Here is a 24,270-nt window from a genome sequence, read left to right as displayed (position 1 = left end):
ATACATGAATCAATATGCATATGATCAATTGTATATTTTCCCCATTTTATTAGTTTGCTTATAAAATGCTAATCCTTAAATATCTGCAGTAGCTATGCCCTAAATTAGTACTGGGGAGGCACCATGGTAAGGAATTTAATTAAAAGGGAGAGGTGTATTGGTTATTTTATTTACTCGCTTTATTTTTATGCCTCCTTTCTCCTGGTATAAGGACTTGAAGTAGCTAACAGCAAACATGACACAACACAGTTAAAACAAAACAAATGTTTTAAAATATAAATATAAAGCTTGAAGACAATTAAATAATTTATGTCACGAACATAAAAACATTAAAATACATTTAAAACTACACAGCCACCCAAAATCTCACTCACACAATTCCTAGCAGCCTGCCCCTCATCATTCCATAAATGCCCGATTGCAGAAATACGTTTTCATCTGCTTGCGAAAGACAAGAAATTAGGCAATATTAATTCCTAAGCCTCAAATTCTTTCTCCTACTATTAGTAGTACTATCAGTACAAAAAAAATCCAAGTACCAACACATTTGAATGTGACTCTATAGCTCCTAGGAGCTTTTAAAATTGAACTTTGTACCTGTTACACCTGTCATCATGCTGTATTATAAAGAAAACAAGTTTCCTCTGGCACTGCCCATTCTTGGTTCTTAAATTAAATCAATATTACACTGTTCAAACTGTTAAAATAATACTGATTAGTGATATATATATATATTTATGTTCACCTTCTTATATTAGGTAGTATGAAGAAGCGCCTTTTGATGCCTAGCAAAGGTAAGATCTTGACTTTACTCATCTTGTGTCAGACAACTATAACTTCTAGTTTTACCTGTTGCTATCCTTCACACCACTCATTTGTGCTATATGGAAGTATTGTTTGTGTGATGTTCATATATATGGTCTCCTTTCATAGTTTTCGTGTACGGGCAGTCCCCAAGTTACAACCATCTCACTTACTTTCAACTTATAGTCAAGAACCGGGCCGGGGTGAGACAACAGGAAGTGAAAGAAAATCTACCCCTCGGAAGGGAAATTCACTCCTGGAAGAGTTATAATGGGGAAAAGGTGTCTCCACTGAAGCTTTCTCACTAATCCTTATTTCCAAGACAAGCCAACATTTTCAAAATCCAATTGACACAGGGCAGAAAATGAGGTGAAATCTTCTTAACAGGGACATAGCAGAACAAATGTTACAAGGGTGTTAACCCTCTCCTATGCTATCCAAAACTGGAAAAAATGCCTGGAGTTACACTTTATAAAACATATATGTTCCAACAAGAACAAACCTACAGAACTTATCTTGTCCATAACTCGGGGACTGCCTCTAATTCATATACTGTACTGTGAATTTAATTCCATAATAATAATCATCATCATCCTCATTATCTTTATTTATATCCCACCCTATCTCCCCATGAGGACTCGGGGCAGTTCATTTTTTATACTACAAAGTCAAGTGATACTTTGGATTATGTTATGTTACAAATTCTAGTTTTCCATTCATAATGGGATAACTCTATTTGTTTACAAATTGAAACATACTTTTGGATTTAATAGCGGGTAGCTCAGGTGTGTAGGTCCATTTCTGGGTTTATTGTGGCTAAGGGTGGGGAGTTTGGACAGGCTGCCCTTTGTCAGCCTCCTGGGGCTGACTTCACCTGCCCAGGCCTGCTTTCCCCACAATAAATGTTATCCTGTAGCACTGACACATTATAATGCTGCTTCTGTTGGGAGATACAATTAATGCATAATCACACTTAAAAGAGGATTGGAAATTGCCCTACTTTCTCCCCTGAGTGCTTGAAATTGCATGTACACTATGCATGCATGGTACTTTGCTATCACTGCAATGTCATTTACAACCCAGTAAGTGTTCTGGGAAGGTTTTAGGTCGGCTACCAACCTCACACCTGTGCTTGCTGTAGTGACCGACTGCTTGCAACTAGGTCGGCTGGTAAACACCTGGGGGTCTGTGGGTTGTTCAGGCACTGGTAGCTTCAAAATTGCTGCATTGATGCCAGGGGACCTTATGTCAATGAGTCCTGAAGGTTGAATTTGTTGGCTTTGATAGGCCCTGGCAAATATTGTACTATGCTGTGATCTGCTTTGTATTTATAGATTGTGAAATATGTATCTGAAATGTTACGGTTTTACCTTCTCTCCAAGAAGCATGTCCCCTACCTATAGAGTAACCACCAGTATTTCCTCATTACTTGATCTTGTAGATGCCTGTTCTGTAGTCTGTTGTGTGATCCATTGTCTTTTAAAGTTGTTTCAGCTTTAGAGAGAATGATAATATACTGTAGTAATGCACAAGGTTATTTTTTTTCCAATTTCAGTTTTTACGTTTATTTAGATTACTTCTACCGCACTCTTTGCCACAAAAGTTCTCATAGAGACTTTCACATTGTTAATTTGACAGTTTCCCCTCGTGACCACCTGTGATTTGCACCTATGGTAATTCCTGCGCACGCGCAGGCAGCATCGGACAATCTCGAGACTCTTTGAAACCGTTAGCTAAGCCACGCCCACCCCCGAGCACATAAATAGCCCCAAGTGCTGCTAACGGTCAGTTCTCTTTAACCGCCGCATACAGGCAGTACGGCAATTGAGACTCTAGCTTCAATTACTGGAGAACTGTGTGTGGGACTGAAGATGTCTCATACAACTGGTTTTAAACGCTGTACAGCTTGCCAGGCTAATTTTCCTGACAACGACTCGCATTCTCTTTGCATTGTATGCCTTGGCGAAGGGCATATGCTTCAAAACTGTCATATCTGCCAACTCTTCACGCCTCAAACGAGGAAGAAGAGGGAAATTAGACTTAAAGCAGCTCTTTATGAGCAGGCACTCCTACCGCCATTACCAACGAAGAGGCAAAATGGCGATGAAGGCGTAGCGTCAGGAAAGAACTTACCTGAATCGTCTTCTGCTGTAAAGGCGCGGCCTAAGAAAGTTAAAAAAACAAAAGAAAAGGCTCCAGGCCTTCTTCTTCTTCCGGCCAAAAAGGTAGTAGCTCATGCTGAGCCAAAACAGCCAGCGAGCGCCGAGGAGATGGCCATGGGGGAAGGCTCTACCCCTTCGCATGCGTCCCTGAAGGAGTCGGAGCCGGGATCGGCAAAACACCGTTTGACGCATGCGCAAGACGCGAGGGAGAGCCAAACCACTCCCCCGATGCCGACGCTGTCGGCGCCGGCTGCCCCCATGGCCTATATCACAGTTCCAAGGGAGGAGTCATGCCAGGCTCCTCCCACTGACTCCTCCCATGCGCCAGGCCCCTCCTTGGCTAAGGAGGATGGTCCTGTTGTGCGAAGCCGGGCGAGAGCCCCTTCGCGCCGCGTTGCCGGCGCCGAGGGAGAGAAGGTGGAAAGGCATCGGCGCCGGGAGCGTTCAGCATCAGAGAGAACCTCTGGCCCTTCTTCAGGCTCCTCCTCAGACTCCTCCCCTCCCAGAGCAAAAAAGAGATGCCAAAGGGGAAGGAGTAGACGAAGCAGAATTCCAGCTGATCAAGGAGTGAGAGGCTGTTCCCCTTTACCATCATGTTCAAGGGGAGAGATGAGGGAGGGGTTCCCTCAAGGAGGCTACTGGCATATGACACCACAAGGCCCCATCTTTTATGGAGGTTTTCCACCAGGAGGGTTCCCACCTCCTTATCAATGGCAGTCTACCAATGTTCCTACTGGAGTTTATATGGGACCACATGAGCCCAGGGTTCCAAGGACACATGGGCGTTTACCAGCAGTTTCTGGTGATGTAGCTGTGCTAGATGAACCGCTGTCAGAGCAAGATGATCATAATGAAGCCCATATGTCGGAAATGGACATGACGGATTCATCACATGATGAATTACCCACACCTGATGGTGCGAAACAGAAAGGTCCTGCGACTAATGATGACCTTGTTAAATTTACAGCAATGTTGACTAGACTGATTAAGGCTTTGGATCTACCTAACCCCAAACCACCGGAACCAGTGGAAGACCCCATGTTTCCGGCGGATCAGCAGGAGGCAACTAATACTACTACATTACCTGTATTGCCATACCTTCTAAAACTTACCAAGGTGCCAGAAGGGTCTCCTGTGTCGGCGCCAGCTATACCTAGGAGAGTAGATAACCTTTACAGATTGGATCTATCTACCGCTGATTGGGTATATAAACCGTTTATACCCAATACTGTTGTGGCAGAGGTTGGCCAAGGGAAGAAGTCTAAAAAAACTGCGCCTTCTGATAAAGAAGGTAGGAAGATAGATACATTGGGAAAGAAGGCTCATATAGCCGCAGGATTAATTACAAGAATGGCGCACTATGCCACTTACATGTCAGCCTATCAGACATTTCTCTGGAACAAGATGGGTCCCTACATCGATTTGTTACCTCAGAATGAAAGACGCCTGCCAAAGGCATACCACACGGAGGCATTGCTGTTGGCGAAGTTTCAGAAGGACTTCGCTAAGCATTTAGCAGACACATCTGGGAAAATATATGCGACAGCAACAGCGATTAGACGTCATGCCTGGTTAAGGGCGTCGTCCTTATCGGAGGATGGGCGCTCTATTGCAGAGGATCTCCCAATGAATGAGAGTGGCCTGTTTAATCCGTTGACAGATGAGAGACTTAAACATACTCAGGAGATGAAAAAAACAATGCAGATCTATGGTTTCCCTCGTCAGTCAAATTATCAGCAGAAACCAAGATGGCAACAACCCTTTTACAGGAGATACCCTGGTAATTACTATAATGGGCAGCAACGCCAAAGAAATTTCCAGAATAACAAGCCCTTTGCACAGGGAAGGCAAGTGTATGGAATGAAGAATCGATTCCAGCCCTACCAGAACAAGCCTACTCGTTCAGGGGGCAACAAGCAGCGTTTTTGACATTCGCTCGCAAGAGATATCGGAAGCAGTATTACCAGTGGGGTTTACACCCTCGCTTAATGGTTTTTCTCCACCTGATGTATTAATGAATGTTGCATGTTCTCAGCAAGTATTGCCATGTTTTGGGTCACGTTTAACCCCTTTTTATGATGTTTGGTCTAATATTACTTCAGACACCTGGGTCTTAGAGATAATTAAGAACGGTTACAGTATTGAATTTGAAAAACTGCCCCCTGTTGGCCGCGTCAGGTCGACTTCGTCCTCTGGCCCACTGTTAGATGAAATTAATAAATTGTTGGAGAAAGGGGCGATTACCTATGTACATCCATCTGAATACAGTAGTTGTTTTTTTTCAAGGTATTTCTTAGTATCCAAGAAGGGTGGTGGTCAACGCCCCATTCTTGATTTGCGTAACGTTAACAAGCATATCGTCCCAAAAAAGTTCAGAATGGTTTCGTTGAAAGTTCTCTTACCTTTACTAAATAAAAATGTCTGGTTTGCAACAGTGGACTTAAAGGACGCTTATTTCCATATCTCAATTAATAAAGACTATCATAGATACTTGGCTTTCAAAGTAGACAATCAAGCATACCAGTTTAAGGTGCTCCCCTTCGGGCTAGCGACAGCACTACGGGTCTTCACGAAGTGTATGGCTGTCATAGCGGCATACCTCCGCACAGCAGGGATAACGATATACCCGTATATTGATGATTGGTTATTGGTGGCTAGATCTAGATATAGACTGGAAAACGACATTAGAAAAACATTGTATTTTCTCCAGTCCCTAGGTCTAATAGTGAATTGGGAGAAATCCCACCTCGACCCGGTGAGAAGGATACAATTCATTGGAGCCATACTGGATTCGGAAGTGGAGAAGGCTTTTCTTCCCGACGACCGGTTCAAGAACCTGCAAACTTTAATATTGCGGACAGTAGAACAGGACAGAATAAAAGCAAAAGATATCCAAAAAATACTAGGTCACATGGCTTCAACCACGGCAGTAATACCACATGCGAGGTTGCATATCAGGCCCCTGCAGTCATGGTTCCTGTCGGTTTTCAAACCTTTGCATCACAACCCCAATACCCGTTTTTCCCTACCTGGGGAGCTCCGCCAATCCCTGTTGTGGTGGGCGGATCGGCACAACGTTTGTGCTGGCCTGTCTTTTCGACAACCGGAGCCAACGGCAGTTTTGACAACAGACTCCTCACTCAGAGGTTGGGGTGCACATGTAGAAGGCTTTACCGCCCAGGGCAGGTGGACAGAGCAGGAGTCAAAGTTGCACATAAATCAGTTGGAGTTACTTGCTGTGGAGAAGGCACTAAAAGCATTCCAGCTGCTTCTCGTAAATCAAAATGTCCAACTAGTAACAGACAATACAACTGTAATGTTTTATATAAACAAGCAGGGAGGGACTCATTCAACAACTTTGTTGGAATTAACTCTGAAGATATGGCATTGGTGCATAGAGAAGGGCATACATTTAATGGCCATTCATCTGCCCGGAGTACAAAATGTATTAGCGGACGACCTAAGCAGGTCGCCTTTACAACACCACGAATGGATGCTGAACAGAGAGGAGATTGCTTCTGTTTCGAGCATGGGGATGGCCGAAGTTAGACCTGTTTGCATCACCAGAGAACGCACAATGCCAGATGTTTTGCGCACGGCTGAGCCGGACTGCACTGAGCAATTGTCTGGGAGATGCGTTCCTGCAGGACTGGGGGAGCACAACAGTTTATGCTTTTCCCCCAATCCCCCTGCTACTGCGTGTGGTGGCGAAGATGTTCCAAGACAGGGCCCAAGGAATCTTAGTAGCCCCATGGTGGCCACGGCAGCCTTGGTTCTCCCTGCTACTGCAGATGTCAAAAAGAGTATTCAAGCGCCTGCCAGACAGGAAAGACTTACTGGCAATGCAGAACAATCTGGTTCTTTACCCGGATGTTCAGACCCTGAAGCTGACGGCATGGAGGATATTCCCCAGAAAATGACTGCTAGTATCACTCTATCACAACCAGTGCAAGCAGTTTTAGACGCCGCTCATAAGCGGTCAACAAAGAGATCGTATACTTATAAGTGGGCTCGGTTCACTAAGTTTGCCCAGGAGAGGAGTGTAGACCCCATTGAAGCTTCCACATCGTTAGTTTTAGATTTTTTAATGTCCTTGATGGACTCGGGCCTTTCAGTGTCGTCATTAAAATGTTACCTTGCAGCTCTATCCTGGTATAGACGGAAGGCCGGTTTACCGTCCTGCTTCAAGGACCCGTTAGTTTCTTGGTTTATGAAGGGGGCAAAAAATATAAGGCCTACAGTTGCCCCAGTAGCCCCGCCGTGGAGCTTAGAGTTAGTGCTCACGGCTTTAACAAAACCTCCTTTTGAGCCACTATCAACGGCAGATATCTCCTTTGTGTCATGGAAAACGGCCTTTTTGGTAGCAATAACATCTGCTAGGAGGGTAGGCGAACTATGTGCACTGCGGTGCGATGTTCCTTATATGCGCATGCATAAGGATAAGGTGGTCCTTAGGACGGACGTGGCCTTCCTGCCAAAAGTGACTAGTGCTTTTCATATGTCCCAGGAGATCGTATTGCCGGCTTTTTTCCAAAACCCTACGACGCCTTTAGAGAGGGCGTTGCATTTATTGGATGTTCGTAGGGCGCTAGCGTACTATGTAGATAGAACGGCCAAGTCACGGAAGTCCCCAAGGTTGTTTGTTACTTACCGGCCAGATACAATAGGTGAACCCGTTTCGTCGCAGCGACTTTTGAAGTGGGTTGTGCTGGCTATACGTATGGCTTACCGTAATTCTGGAAAAGTCTTACCGTTGCAGGTCAAAGCGCATTCAACGAGAGCAGTAGCTACGTCAACAGCCTTCATGAAAGGCGTCCCGATTGACGCAGTGTGCAGAGCGGCTACCTGGTCTACGCCTTTGACTTTCGTGAAACATTACAAACTTGATGTATTGTCTAAGAAGGATGCAGCCTTCGGGAGAGCAGTTCTGTTTTCAGCTGTGGCATGACGCCCACCATCCAAGGTTAGCAGCTCGCTAGTCTATTACCATAGGTGCAAATCACAGGTGGTCACGAGGGGAAAGTGGAGGTTGCTTACCTGTAAACACGGTTTCCCGAGTGACCACCTGTGGATTTGCACAGCCCGCCCAACCTCCCCGCTGCGTCATGCTTCAGTGCTTCTGTTTGCTGTTTGCGGCGGAAGAACTGACCGTTAGCAGCACTTGGGGCTATTTATGTGCTCGGGGGTGGGCGTGGCTTAGCTAACGGTTTCAAAGAGTCTCGAGATTGTCCGATGCTGCCTGCGCGTGCGCAGGAATTACCATAGGTGCAAATCCACAGGTGGTCACTCGGGAAACCGTGTTTACAGGTAAGCAACCTCCACTTATATTGTATCGTCTCATTCTCCTACACCCGAGGACAACTAACAGTTTACAGAAAGCACAGTTCACTATCCCGACATTGCTAAAACCATGTTTCTGAGAGCATTATTATGCGATTAAATGTAATGAAATTATCAGCAAGGATCAGCACTTAACAAATGTTGTATTTGTTTTCCTTTTGCACAAGGAATGCATGCAAATACCTTTACAGCTAGGTCCCATATGATAACAAAGGGGATGGCTGGATTTCATCAGCTAGGAGTACTCTACCTAGATGCCACCAATAGCTACATGTAGTTGCCATGCAGAATACACTCATCAAGGATTCCATACCCAAGCATCCTTAGTTGATGTCATGATCAAGTTGGCCCTTCAAGTACTTTGGGACCTGATCCATTCAAAGCTTTGTAGACTGGAATTAACACTTCGAATTGGACCAGGCTGTTCATTGACAGCTAGTGGAGAGATTTCAAAATAAGAACAATATATTTTTCTTTTCTGTTGTTGTGAGCACATAGACGGCCATGTATTGCTACAGATGCTAATTCTTCAGAGAAAGTTTCAAATGGAGAATATTGTTGTAATCAATTCAAGGCATTATCTGAGCATGAACTATCATTGCCAGCTTATGCTGGATCCAGAATGTAGTTGGTGAACAAGCCATAGCCTTGTTGCTGAGGCAACTTGGCTAATCCAGTAAGTGAAACAAGAAGCATTTGGATCTCCACAGTACTTCATTTGCTGGTTATCTTTTGCCACAGCAGGCTGGAGTACAATTGCCTTTTACTTGTGATAGCCATGGCTATAATCCATTACTTTTTAATGTAATAAGATCAGTTATCTGCTTGTTAAATGTTACTGTGTGTTTACTGACTTAGTTTGAGCAATGGGAGGGAAAGAAGAAAGAGACATATGGGTTGCTCATGGTGTAGCAAGAAACACGGACAAGATATCCATATCAAGTCACTCTTAAGTGACTGGCAGGCATGGTGTGTAGTAGACTAGGACTTCCAATAGTTCTTTGAGCCAACCTGCCTCCCAGTATGGATGCAGTTTTTAATTCCTGGTATTTATTCTATTGAACCCCATATTTCATTGCGTAATAGTCGACACTATGTAATAGTTGCACCCCCCAGTAGTATTTTTGCTTTCATCATACAATAGTCACATTCTTTATTTGCTTACCCACTCACCCATTCCCTTAAAATGGAAAGGAAAGAGGGGAGTCATGCAGGTGAGTGAGGCTTCACTTGCCTCCATGTTTGCCCCTAAGGAAGGGAAAGGAAAGGAAGGGGGTGAGCAGGCAGGGGCAGAGGCAGGCATCTCATGTGCGTGCTTGTCCCCTTTCCAGGTATGGGACTTCTTTCGGCCAGCAGCCCACCGCTTTGGAAAAGAAAGGAAGTGTGAGCGAATGTCCGACCCACATATTTGCACCCTTTCTTTTCCTTTCCTTTCCAAAGGCGCAGACATGAAGGCAAGCGAAGCTTCACTCATGCACACACTCACTCCTTGTCCAACTATGAAGCTTAACTTCCGACTGAATAAAGCCCTGTAGCTGGATTTTTTTTACCTCATAATAGTCGCACTCCCCCTTTTTTCAGTTCTCAAAAAAGAGATTAAAACTGCTACTACTATGCGATAAAATACAATATTTTCAGAAAAATGCCAGTGGGATGGAAAGGCGTTAAATTTGTTCACTGATTTGTGGAAAATGTGCCTTGTTATACAGAAATCCAGTCAATGTGGCCCTTTCTTCATTTGGTAGACTTCAAATCTATTTGGGCTGGAAGGGGAAGATTGAAGGGAAGAAAGTAGTAGGATAATACTGCTTTCTAATCTTTTTTGCAGGTTTTCCTAAGAAGTTATAAGATGCCATATTTGAATGGGGGGTACCGCAGAGCATTTTCTTGTAATTTTTCAAAGGAACAATATTAACAAGAACTTGCTAGTAACAAATCTCTGCCTGTTCATAGATCCACTGCTTTGACATATTCCATTTCATCTCATTGGCCTTATGTAGTCCATCACTTCCTCCAGGTGCTGGTCTTTCAATTGGACAGCTACTCCTGATTCAGATAGAACAAAGGGATATGGTTGAACATCACTTATATATTGATATAATGCTCCAAATCTCCAGTTTACACTCCTTCCCCCTAATTATTTTATGTAGATGCTGAATAGCATGGGAGAAAATTTAGAGACCTGTGGGACCAACTGTCATAGAGTGGAGGAGAAATCTCCCAGTGCTTCTTTCTAACAGTGACGTAATTGGTTGGACAAGACTCACTCTAAGGATACAGAAAAGAAAGAGGGTGGTCTTTTCTAGTCCTAGGTGGATAATGCAAACAACAATGTTGAAAGAATATTAAGCTCAAGTAGAGCAGTGTAGAATTTATCCAGTCTCTCTCCCTTACAGAAAGTCATCAGTAAAAATAGCAAATATGTATTTTGCATTTGACGAAGAAGACAAAAGCTTATGCTACTAATGTATTTTTCTCTGCCTCATACATGCTAGGATATCTCTCTGCATATGATCCAGATCAAAGCAGCTGTGTCTTTGAATGTTTCTTTCAAATGCCGTATCTTGGCCACATTAAAAATGGGACATCTAGGAATGTCTGCACTTGATCAAACACCACCTCCTTGGTCACCTTTTTCAAAAATTGTATATTTGCAACTCTCACTGTTTGACATTACAGCTGCTGCAATAGTATGTTCTCATCCGTGCTTAGCTGCATCCAGAACAAGATTTTCAAAATGGGCATTCTAAGTATTTATAACAACAAAAATACATGGAAACCACATAGCAAGAAACTTCTTAGATCATCTTTGTTTGTTTTGTTTTTTTAATTGTTCAATTTCTCAATATGTCCAGTATTTCATATTCTGCCTTGCCATCTGGGCAACACTTACATTCTTCCATTTTGAGGCTCCCTCAATGTGAAATAGCCATCTGTTTTATTGTTGCATATGATAGATTATTTAACTCCATGAAACAAACCGACTCAAAATGGGGGACATTGATATATTTCGAGAATTAATTTGCACCATTCTCTCTTGAATTAACTGAAATACCATCACATGTGATTGTAGGAACTCACTAACTTTTTTTCTTAATGGCATTAATATTTCATTCTTTTTAATATTTGTATATTTTGGAGTGTTAAAGTGTATTGAAATGCTTGTATAGCAAGCTGTTTTGACTTTCATTTGTAGAGAGAAAAAGCAGGGTAATAATAATAATAATCTCTCACATTATTACATGTATGAGAAATGAACATGGAACATTACCAGGTTCATTTTTGAATTGTGTAACTGTTTAAAATAATGCTGTATTATATTGTGAAAAGAATCAGCAAGACCAGAGAAGAGGAGTTGATAATAGTGGGACTTGGAGGTCACTCATTCATAGCATTGTCATAAATTTATTTATCGTGTGAGAAGCAAGTAAAATGCATTTTAAAACACAAAGTTAAAAAAAGAACTTGGCATTATGCTAAATGTACTTTGACCAGAAGCTGGCCACTTGGAGTGCCTCTGATGTTGCTGTGAGAAGGTTCTCCATTGTGTGTGTGGCAGGGCTCAGGTTGCATAGTAGTAGATGATCTGTGGTTTGCTCTTCTCTGCACTCGCATGTCGTGGACTCCACTTTGTAGTCCCATTTATTAAGTCTAGCTCTGCATCTTGTGGTGCCAGAGCGCAGCCTGTTCAGCGCCCTCCAGGTCGTCCACTCTTCTGTTTGCCCAGGAGGGAGTTTCCCATCTGCTGTCATCCACTGATTGAGGTGCTGGATTTTAGTCTGTCACTTTTGGATTCTCGTTTGCTGAGGTGTTCCTTTGCGTATCATAAGTTGAAGTCAGGTCAATGGCAGTTAACAGCAACAACAAATCTCACTACTGCCTGTAAAGGAATAAATTAGACGAGATGGATTTGCCATGATACTTTGCAGTTCAATATATAAAGGTGGTATAGACAGCTCATTGTTCCAGTACATTGGCATAGGGAAATACTTGGAGGGTTTTTTCAAGACCACGGAGGACTTATTTTTCCTGGAGTGCCAGCTGTGAAACTTCTTCTTTGGCATTTGAGTGGAAATAGTGCACATAAACCCTAATTAAGGTTTCCCAGTACTTATGTACTCTTCTATAGGCTTCTCAGTGAGCCATTTTTTTTGTTTCTGGGAGTTATAGTTTCTGTACTTTGTTTTGTTTTTCTTTCAAGTGACTCTGAATGGGATGTTCAAACCTTGTTAGCTGAAGAAACGCACATTCAGTTGCCACTCTTGGTTGGTGTCTTTTCTTTGTAGGTCCCGTACATTGAGGTTGGGGATGAATACGAATGTGTTTTATGCATTTATGTCTTCAGGTTGCCCATGTTACAGTAAAAGAAAGTGTTTTTGTGTCTGGGTCTATTTTAGTTTCACTTTATTGTACTCAAAAACTGACTTTTTGTCACCCAAGTGGTAGTTTTAAGCCAAAATGCCAAATGGGGGATTTCTTAGAAGCAAAATGGAGACACGGCATAAGTAAATTTAAAAATAGCAGAAGAACAAAAGAGTATTTTAATGGGTTGTCCAAGTTCTGATGGCCAATTTAAAGTTGAAATTCCACACAGGGACTTCCTTGAAACAAAAGGGTACGGTAACTGCTGTAATACATCAAGATTTTTTTTTATGGCTAGAGAACAAGGGAGAGCTTTTTCAAGTACTGCTAGTAAGTCTCCTGAGACAGGTTGTGTGTGTGTGTGTAGAGAAAGAAGTATGTGCTAAAACACTGTTGCAGAGGTTTAAAATGAGTTAGGAAAAGGATAACATACTTCTGCTACCATTCCTGCATAGGGGCAAGATGTTTTTTGGATCCCTTTTTGGGTGTTAGTTGCAGACCTGGGCACTTCTTGTTAGTTAGAATATGAGGAGGGGCTCTTTCAGGTACTGTTCCTAAGATTTCTGAGGTGGATTAAAAAGACAAAAAAGAGGAGAGGGCTAAAACTCTGCTGTTAAGACTTTTAAGGTGGGAAAAGCATGGAAAAATGAGAAGGGTCTGCCTGATTCACTTAAGACAAAAGGGATTGGGGTAGGGCAACAAGAAGCTGCATGGGCCCTTTTGGGGGGGGGGGAGTACTAGGTTCAGCGTGGACAGCACAGAATATACTTAATTTAGTTTGAAATAAAGAAGATTGGGCTTGCCATTCCTGACTACAGGTGCCTCAGGACTTGGTTGATGCTGTGTAATAAATTAGTAGATGGATAAGATCACCCTACTCCGGTGATCCCACCCTTGAAGCAAGACACCTACAAAATAATTAGAATTTCTAGTAACATCTACTTCACAACAATATTGGAAGGACTACATGGTTTAGCATTTAAATGGATCCTATTCGTCTCCCTGCTCGTACTACTACTGGACATAAAATGTAATAGTTGGTATTGAACATCCTTAAAGCATGATACTCCTTAAGTGCAAATTAAAAATTTGCCAGCTGTACCACAATTCACTTTTTTCCTAAAATTTAAACTATGATAGTTTAACATGCTATATTTTTCTGACTAAAGGAAAGCAGGAAGACAGGTTGAGTGACTTAGTGAAACAGATACAGATATACCTATGAAAAGTGACTATTGTAAATCGGCTTATAGGATTGATAGACACATGACTAGTCAGTTTTGGAAATGGGATGCTGGATTGAGGGGTTTTAGTTTTGAGTTACGTGGGGAAATGAGTGGGGTTTTATATGGAAGGACTGTAAACTCACGCCTTGTTCTGAAAACCCACATCTGCTGAAGCATTATATTCTCTCAAGTCTAAGGTGTATGTCCACCTCTCTTAACCAGTATGTGTTTGGCTTCTGTTGATAGATCTCGGAGTTCTAGTAAAAAACTAAAACTGGATCATGCCGTTCTGAACTCAGTGATACATATGGTTGACAGGTGGGAAACAGAAAGGGGCTCCTGTAATTTTTAACATTAAACAGCTCTATTCTTGCCGCTAGTACCTGTTTACCCCTTCGCCAATTCTCCAGGCTACGAGAAAGGATGGTTGCAGTTAAAAATTGGGGGTTTTGAATGTTGAAGGAGAACCAGTGCCTTCATCTCTCTCAGTGAAGCTTCGTAGGGAGAAGTTTGATTCATCATAGATTCTGGATTAAAATCACTGGAGCCCAGTCTGTTAACCAAGCTGGCAACTCTACTGATATACCAAGGATCAAACCAAATAATGTTAAGGGGCAGGCATGTAGCCAGGGGGGGAGCTCGGGGGGCTTCAGCCCCCCCCCCCCCCCGAAATTTTCATGGTGGTTCGCGAAAAGGCCTTATTGGTGCATTATTTAAACTGTTATGTTTATTAATAACATGATCTGATCACCATACTCAATATATCCCATATGCATGTGGGTATTGGGGTAATGATACAAAAGATTTGCTAGGCTAGACCCTCTTTCACTCAGACTCAGCCCCCCCCCCCCCCGAAACTCACCCCTCCCCCCCCGAAACCGCCCCTGAAAAAAAATTCAGCTCCCCCCGAAATGAAATCCTGGCTACGGGCCTGATAAGGGGAATGCATATTTCTTGTGGTTTTCCCTCCTACATGGGCATTTCGTCACAGAGATGCCTTAGTAATCAGACTTTCAAATTAAGTCCATGGTACCTCCAGTGATAATTTAGAAAGCTAAAAGTGATGAATACAGGATACCTAAGTGAGAAAAAGCATGGAAATCAGATCTTTCATTGCTTCATCTATATATGGGCACATTGATTTTTTAAAAATGCTGAAAATATTATCCAGTTTGACTCCAGAGCTATTTTATGTTTGTCCCTTAGTTGACTGATAGTTGGAAATTGGACTTTTAAAAAATCAAGCTTGTCCAAGAGGCAATTTCTAAAAGAATGAGAAAATTGTTTTCTTCTCCATCTTTTTAAAATAAGGAGCTCCCTTCATGGGTGAACTACTAATAAAACTTTACTTAATATTTTTAAATAAAAAAAAAAGTCTACCTGAGACTAAAACCTCAAAGCCAGTAGCTCTCAGGGCTCTTCCAGACAGGCCTTATATCCCAGGATCTGATCCCAGGGGTTTCTGCTTTAAAGTGGATTATATGAGTCCCCACTGCAGGATAATGTAGTCAGAAAACCTGGGATCAGATCCTGGGATAAAGGGCCTGTCTAGAAGGGCCTGGAAAGGAATCCTTGCAGTAATAGATGTTCCTTCATTAGCAAAAATAGTGTTCAATCTCAGCTCTTCAGGCAAGTGAAGACAGACAAGCACACAATCAAGTATTTTGCTGCAACAAGCACATACACACATTTTATTTAGTTTCCTTGACTATCATATTTCATGACTATCCATAGTAAAATTATGGATTATGGTAACAATTTGGGGAGTTAATTCAGCGGATAATTTTGGATAATCGCCAAAGAAAGCAAATATGAAAGTGATTCCTGTTTCAGAAATGAGCCATAGATAGTCCTGTTGTTTTGATCTTGTATTTTCTTTTTTTGTCTTGGAAAAGCAACGGTGTCTTACAAGGTCTATTCTCTTTCCTGTTTGTTAGGTCTGCCTAACCACGGACAAACCAGACAAATGGTAAGAGAATGTTTGTTTTTTAAAAAACAAAATTCAGTAAAGGCCACCATCCAAAACTTTTAGCTGTAGACAGCTTTACAGCCTAATTCCTTCTGCCTGTGCTTTTCTCAGATATTATTTCAATTTTTCTTGGCTCTGCATATTAGAACAATCAAGGAACTTACAAAACAAGTAGTAAATTGTGTGTTCTATTTTTAAGGAATCTGGAGTTTACCATTTAAGAAGATTTTGGGGGAAATTTTGCTTGTCTAGTTTCATCTTATTATTGAGAGATATTTTCTGTGGGCAGGTGTCAATTAGCAGTCTAAGTGATTTGATACGAAACCCATAAATGTGGGGAGAAATATTTCCGACTTCTGTGCTACTTTGTACAATATATTCATGCAACATGTATGGAACCTTTATTTTAAGGTGCATATCACTTTTTTTTTTCATATAACGACAACTTCTGACTTTTCTAGCCAAAGTTATACAGTTGTGAGAAATTTCTACTTAGCACTGTGATTAGTAGCTACTGAAGACTAATTAACAATCCCTAGAATAAAGTGGAACAGATCTACAGTCCAGAAAATGGATTAGCCATATGAACCAGTGCAATGATGCAATCAGTCCATTATTTGCTAAATGATCTGAAGTGACTTCCTGAATTATCTGACAAATCTCTTCAGGGGGCTGGCCATTTGCTGAGATAAATCAAGCTACAGTTCCACATGGGCTGTAACACTATCTTTATCCTCAGTAGAGGGCAAGGACGCAATTCTCATTCTTCTTCTGGAGATCTCTTCTTCTGAACAAGAGAAAACTACCCAGGTTTTACAGTGTGGCATTCATGGCTACAGCTGCACTCATAAGAAGAAACAAAACTAGGCAGACATAGCGTTGCCTCCTCAACCGACTTCTTTTTCGATAGATTTCTCAAAACAGAAAATGAATATAAATCCATTTATGACATAGTATTATATAAACACAATGACTTTATGAAATGTAGCTGCAGGATTTAATCATGAAAGACACCAACCTGATGACATAATTGGAGCAGCTAGACCAGGCATGGGCAAACTTCATCCCTCCAGATATTTTGGACTTCAACTCCCACAATTCCTAAGAGCTGGTAGGCTGTTAGGAATTTAGGAGTTGAAGTCCAAAACACCTGGAGGGCCGAAGTTTGCCTGAGCTAAATGTAACTGGAGGGCAGATATCATTGTTACACATGCTTCTTCTGTTTCCTGTTCTATTAAATCATTTCATCTTCAGGCAGGCCTTATATATTTATTTACTAAATAAATGTATGAGATATCAGAACATATAAAAATAAGCAAGCATATTAATAAAACAGTGATTTGCATTTATCAGTGAAGGAACACGTGCCTGAAAAGAAAGGTATTCAGTGGAGAATGGCAATCAGGGAAATATAGGTATGTGCCTAAGCTTAGTTAAAAGGTATTCCACCAGAAGGGAGCCAATATACTACAGCTACTAATACTGGTAGATACAAAGCAGATATGAAAGCCACATCATAGAGGCATCAGGAATCCTTCAAGAAGAGGCTTTGGTAAGGGTTCTTTGAGTGGCCTTGAAGGAAGTTGGGCTTTAGAAACCTGTAGGAATTGCTGCACCATCCACCCTATTACCTGTCAGTCCCCAACTATGCTGGCAGAGTGGGCATTAGTCATTTGGCTTCATGTTGACTTTGCTTCTGGATTTTTGGCTTGATATAGCATGTGGCTTTCTCCACGTCAACCATGTTGCCTCATTTGGTTGGATCTCCAGCACTTTATTCTCAGCTTGGCCCTACAGTTCTGTATTTGCACAAGCCCTTGTCCCACCCTATTAGTCTCAAATCTGCACATGCCCATTTTTTTCGGCTACTGATTGTTTGATGTCTGGTTCATGTTTTATGACATATTTAATTGGTTTTCTGTTTTAATATATTTTACTGTTATATATATTTTATTGTGTTATTTGTAACCTTTGTTTATATTGGGCTTGGTCCCCATGTAAGCCACCCCAAGTCCCTTCAGGAATATGGTGGCAGGATATAAGGTTGTTGTTGTTGTTTATTATACTGTGCTAACACTAAAGTCATCTAAAGAAGTGTTGCGAGTAGCTCCTTATAAATCAACAATTTGCTTTAGAGACAACCAAGAGTATGCTTTTAATCTTTGAGAGACTACATTTAAAAAACCTGGGTCAGTGTATCTTATCAAAAATGAAGTGAGTGCCGAAAGCAAGAAAGCTCTTTTGTGCTCTCTTCCCTTGCAAAAGTGTGCCAAGAGTATAAGGACAGGTTTGTGTTTCTTTTAGGTTATCCGGGACAGACCTGGCCCTTGCCTTTTGCCACTCTACACTGAGAAGGGATGGTTTCTTTTTTGAAAAGTTAATACTTTTTCTTGAGGGAGCCATCTTGTTCTCTGAGTAAAATGGTGAAAGGCCTTTTTTGAATTCCTGGGCAGGAAGTGATATTGCTGCAAGAGATGACTGTCCCCTTGAGCCAGCATTAGCACTTATCTCTCTTTGAGGAATGATTCGTGACTTATTCATGGGTCATATCAAAACCCATGGTTTTGTCTCCAAATCTTGTCCTTGCCTTATACCTGAGGTTGACTTATACTTGTGTACTGTATTTCTTCAATTCTAAATACGCATTTTTTGGTATGTAAGCATCTCTAAAAACGGAATGTATCTTATAACCGCAGGTGTATTTTATGTATTTTTGGTGGTGGTAGTGATGGAACTAAATTACGGTCATCTTACAACCAATGGCATCTTACAATTGAAGAATGAATAGTATATCCAGTACTACTTAATCAAGGCAGTAACACAGACAAAGGATTTCTGTTATGGAAAATTATGACTGCAATGTTTTTGCAGTCACCTGGTGCATTGGAACCAGCAGTTGCAGCAGGTCCCTAGTGAGTCTCTACAACTGCCCATCTCAACAGGCCCCATGATCAGTTGTCATTTCTCAGGTCCCTGCTATGAAGCACCTCTCTTTGGTTGGAGCACTGCCTGGTTTAAGATGGAAGCACAGTGATTGTTGGGATAATACCTTGAATCAGAAGTGGCCATAATTCAAATGAAGCTGGGTTACTATAGCTGCTAGTTGGTTTATTATACAGCTTTTAAGCATTACTTTTACTCACCACCATGTTAAGGGGCTTTTCATTAATGAGTTCTGTTGTTGTAGCTGTGGCTGACAAGGCCAAATCTCAGCTAATGTGTATCACGTGGGAGATTTCTGCTTGATTGCTGGGTTTTTTTTTTACACAAAATTGAGAAAAGAACCAAATCACTGTAAAAAATAAAAGCTCATGGGGAACATGTGCTTTATTTAAAAGGTAATTAGTGTTCTTAAGGCCTCCTGTCAGCTTGTTGGCACATACGCAATACCCACAAAACATATTTCAAAGGAAATACAAAGCCTTTTCCCTCCTTGCTTCCCCCTTCTTTCTTAGTCTTTTAACCAGATACTACAGACCTAATTATTTTTATGTTTTAAATGTAAAAAAGAGGGTAGATTGTTAATGAAGATAGCCTTGTGTTGATAATTTCAAGCTTTTTTCTTATAAAAGGAACCACTCCCTGTGTTCTTTACTGAACATGAACTCCAGAAACAGAGATAAAGACCCTTGCCAAAAGGTGGGGCTGCATATACTAGGGAACATTTCCTCTTTTTTGTGAAGTTGACAGCAGAGTAATCTTTTTTAAGATACCCAGCAGGGATCAAACACCAATTATTTAATAATGTAGACTTTTGAGCCAAGGTTCTATCATAGCACTAACTCTTTGTGACAGAAGAAAGAAGATCATTACTAGGATAAGAAAGGCAAACATACTGCTCAGTTTAAAGGATGATTTGCAACTGCCATATGATGCTTTGCAGAATCAGAAGTGTGATATATATATGTCCCTGTGTGTAGGTTAGTGGAGCATGGGACTTTAGCATGCAGTTGAAGACTGGGTTTGGATTGAGGAGTCTAAAAAGAGGCAGTTGAGTTCAATTAATACTTGCTTCTCTGACTTTAGTTATATCATTGATCAGCAAATGATGGTAGTAACTTCTGTTGCATTTTAAACTATGTATTTTAACCTATGTGAAACAACGGACAGTGGATTTGAAGTGTATTACTTTGTGGGCAAGGTTGGGCATGGTCCACAGTCTGAATAACTGCATTGGAGGGCAGAGGTGGAGAACATTGGGAGGTCTACACCATAAATTGCATCCCAGAAGCGGCATTGTGTCACTCTTTGTTGCCTTTATGGACATTCCTGGATATGGGGCAGTTTGGGGTTGCAGTAGCCCCCAAAAGAATTTTTAAAATACATTTTTGGAGCATTTTGACTGGAAAAGTGAGTTTGGGGCTGAAAAGGGTGTTTGTCTCCGTGTGCGAGAGTCAGTGGAAGTCCCAGGAGCTATAGTTGCATGATAGAGAAATATGGGTGCATGCAGCATTGATTTCAGGAGCTACACTAATATGACTAATAGTTTCCAATGCAGATGGGTTTTTAAATTATTTATTTATTTATTTTGTGTATTTTTATACCACCTTTTTCACCCCTGGGGGGACTCAAAGCGGTTCACAACATGCTAATGACAAAAATTCAGTGCCAATATATAGTACCCAAAGAAATCATAATAACAAATTACAACATATAACTATGAACTTAAAATCAATTAAAACCATTAAACATAAGAAATACATTAAATTGAAACATTCAGACAAAGCATAAAATCATCCTAGTATAAACATTAAAAGCCCATGATCCAGAAGTTGTATACCATAGCCATTCCGAATTGTCATTGCACATATTCCTTAATTAGTCTTTGTAGTGCATTATTTATTAGCCAAAGGCTTGATCCCACAACCATGTCTTTGTTCTTTTTCTAAAGGTCAGGAGGGAGGGCGCTGTTCTAATCTTGCTGGGGAGGGAATTCCAGAGCTGAGGAGCAACCATTGAGAAGGCCCTGTCTCTCATCCCCACCAACTGTACTTTTGACAGGTGGGACCAAGAGCAGGGCCTCCCCAAATGATCTTAACCTCCGTGATGGTTCGTAGAGGGAGATACATTCCACCTCCATCAATGTTTCAATACTTTTTTTGTTTTAAATCCAGATATTATCATTTTATTGACCCTGTGTCTTCTAGTGTAAGACAGCTTTGCACTCCATCTCTACTGAAATGCTTTGTCATTAGCTCCAAAGTCTGCTTTAGGGGCACAATGCATGTGCCCACAAGGCATCTAAATAAGATTTGTTAAAAATCTATAACTTCAAGAGAACAGACTATGTGTACTTCAGCACTACTTCTGACATGGAGCCTAATCAATCTCCTTTTCTTATTACCCTTCCAAATGCTTAAGGGTCTTTAGTTACCCTAGACTTCTTCATGCAGCTGTTGTAACATGTCTGTCAGAGTTAGCTTTAAGTTGAGGCTGGATGGCCATCTGTTGGGGGTGGTTTGAATCCGATTTTCCTGCTTCTTGGCAGAGGGTTGGACTAGATGGTCCTCCAACTCTGTGATTCTATGATTCTATATCATGTGCATGCAGGGGCCTTTCTTTGGATGTCCCTTTTAACTGAGGTGCTACAGGGAAAGAATATCCTCAGTGGTGGCACCCATATCCAGATCTCTTTATTTTTACTAGCTTTTGCATTTCCTGTACATTTAAAAAAATGTTTTTGTTTTACACTAACACCTTTGTTGTTTTGTAGCTATTTAAACCCCTTTTGTAGGACAAACTGGAAATCTATTAAAGGAAGGGATGTAAAAAGAATTAAATATTGAGTACTGCATTGTAGAAAACCAGAAGTATATTTTTCTTCTTTCCTTGAAAACATTTTTGTTTTTAAGGGAAGCAAGAAACACTACTTGTTTGGGACTGTCATAAATTAATGTTTCGGTATCATAGGCATTTGAACAGAAGCAGGCAACAGATTCTCTTTTCACTGTGTAGTTCACATGCTTTGTATTTTGCCTTTCTGGGCTGTTTTCATTCCTTTTCCCATCACCACCCAATTATGTGTTCCATTTCAGCCTACGATTCTAGCGATATAGGAGTAAAAAGTGATAACTTGAAATAGAGAAACAGAAAGAAAGAAAAATCTATTTGTAATACCAAGAAAAAGTCTGGTTCCTGAAACATTTGTTTCTGTTGTTTTTTTCTGAGGAGATATAACACCTTTTGCCTCTTTTCCTATCTTTCATTAGGGACCAAGTCGAAACTTGCTGCTCAATGGGAAATCATACCCAACAAAAGTCCGGTTAATCCGTGGTGGAACCATGTTTCCAGTGAAAAGGAGGAGGATGAACTGGATTGATGCTCCTGATGATGTTTTCTACATGGCCACGGAAGAAACCAGGTAGTTCGTGCCCTTCAGTATGGGCCAGAGTAGGGCTAGTGTGAAACTGAAGCAGAAGTTGTTTTTAGGCCAGGATTGTGAGCTCACTGTTTGAGGAAAGGTCTAGTGATGAAGTGACGGATGCTTCCTGTAACTAGTCAACAGTTACTGGCATTTTACACCAACTGGCATTTTACACCAAGCAAATATTTAGGAAAGTAGTTACAAATTGAGTATGTCACACTTTTGTTCCTTTTAAAAGCCAATACTATAAAATATTACTTGCATCATTATTAATAGATAGCCGCCTTGAGTCGCTTTCGGGCTTGAGAAAGGCGGGCTAGAAATATTGTAAATAAATAAATTTATTTATTTATTTAGGCTATTTTTATCCTGTCCTATCCTGACTTCTGCAGAGGGACTCAGGGCAGTTAACAACAAAAACATAAATATGCATAGTAAGTAAAAAAAAAAAGTATAAAAACATTAAAACAATCGCCAATTTAGATATATATTTAAAGAGAAAACATTGGGGTTTTCTTTGCCACTTCACCAGAAAATTCTGTTATGGCAGCAGATCTGGATCCCAGCAGTGTTTCTTTCCCAGACCAGAGAAGATGTCTGTTCTCATATAATTAAAAATGTATGAGAGACTGGGAGAGACATTTTTATAACTTGTAATTTTTGCTGAGTAGTAAACATTTATTTGTTTATAGACTGCTCTATCTCCCCAAAGGGACTCCTAATTACTCCAAATATTAGTGTTTGGAGCAGTTTATAAGTGAATAATGGGAATAGCTGGCTTCTCTAAGCTCTTCTAAATCCAGCAATACCAAGATTTCCATATGTTTCCCACCTTGGTACAAACAAAAATAGAATTTATAAATAGAATTTTAGGAACTCTACTGTTGCTTCTTCAGCCAATGTCTAAATGAAATCTTAATTTCTTTAAAAAAAACGGGAATTTAAATCATTTTAATCATTCTTTCTATAGAAGACATTTTTTATGGAAAAGAACTTTAGAACTGCTAATATAGAAGAACATGCTCTAGAACAGTTCTAGAGAAGCAGACAGAACTGGAAGCTATATTACCAGTACCCATTTTTTGACGAGTTTTTGCTTTCTCTTAGGAAAATCCGCAAGTTTCTTCCTTTCTCGGAAGCCAAGCGGGCTGCAAGACGTCCATACAAGACTATTGTCCTTCAGCCTCTCCAGGGCCCGCATCTACAACAGCCTGTGAATGATGAACCAATCATCATTGAGGACTGAAACAAACTTGACTAGTCTGTGATACAGTGGAGGATTTCCAAGAGAATTTCTTCTCAGCCGCCACTACCACAGCCATTTACAGTTCTGGAGGTTCTGTGTTGAATCCACTGCAGATGAAAAAACAGAACTACATTTCTTTGACTCTTGAAAGGAATTTGGCCCTGTTCTGGGTCTTGATGGCCAGATTGCACATGTGTGTGCTTTCTCCTTTTATTTTTATTTTTTTGGTAGCTGATTTTTTTTCTTTGCTTCTCGCTTACTCTGCTCCTTTTGTAAGCAAGTGGAAAGCAAAGTGAATTTAACTTATTGAAAAATGGAGGCTAGTTAGTATACTCTCTTTCCATAAAGGGAAATCCAGACGGCTTCATTTTATGACCGAGCTTTTTATTGTCGAACCGTTTTATGAGACCGTTGTATGTTTGTGTTCGTGTGTTTGTCAAGAGTACCATTTTTAAATTCCACTTATATTATTTCTTTGTAGGTAAAGTGCCAATGTGTATCTGTAATATCTGGAAATATAGAACCTGAAAACAAGTAATGGATTTAGTTCACTTCTTACTCCCAGTTCTTTATATTTTCAGATACCTTCAGCTAATTCTTTCTGTTAATGGACCCATGACAGAAATTATATAGCAGCTGCACATCAGCTTTTCACAGTAAATGGAGCACTGTGGCTAGGGCTTTTTAGGACTATTTTGTCTGCTTAGGAATTGAAGATCTAGGATTTAAACTTGTACTCTCTGTGCTCTACATTTCTTCTTGGATGTGTTTGTAAAGACTCACATATAGGTTGGATC

The 24,270-nt window shown here is 40.9% G+C and overlaps 1 protein-coding gene across 2 annotated transcripts in view; it reads left to right on the top strand.

The window, feature by feature from the left end:
- Nucleotides 1–24,007, top strand: part of MTA1 (metastasis associated 1) — a 60,709-nt gene extending 36,702 nt beyond the window's left edge. The window contains exons 17-20 of one of the 2 annotated variants that reach the window (XM_060774296.2): nt 759–794; nt 15,832–15,863; nt 22,073–22,224; nt 23,335–24,007. In XM_060774296.2, coding sequence (XP_060630279.1) covers nt 759–794; nt 15,832–15,863; nt 22,073–22,224; nt 23,335–23,473 — 359 coding nt within the window. In that variant the 3' untranslated portion in view covers nt 23,474–24,007. The remainder of the gene's footprint in view (nt 1–758; nt 795–15,831; nt 15,864–22,072; nt 22,225–23,334) is intronic. The other variant, XM_060774297.2, reaches the window with a different exon arrangement.
- The last annotated feature ends 263 nt before the right edge of the window (nt 24,008–24,270 follow it).

The sequence above is a fragment of the Anolis sagrei genome, chromosome 4 (assembly GCF_037176765.1).
Source record: "Anolis sagrei isolate rAnoSag1 chromosome 4, rAnoSag1.mat, whole genome shotgun sequence".
Taxonomy (NCBI): Eukaryota; Metazoa; Chordata; class Lepidosauria; order Squamata; family Dactyloidae; genus Anolis; species Anolis sagrei.
Note: the sequence above shows the minus strand (reverse complement) of the source record. Positions and strands in the feature narration are given on the sequence as shown.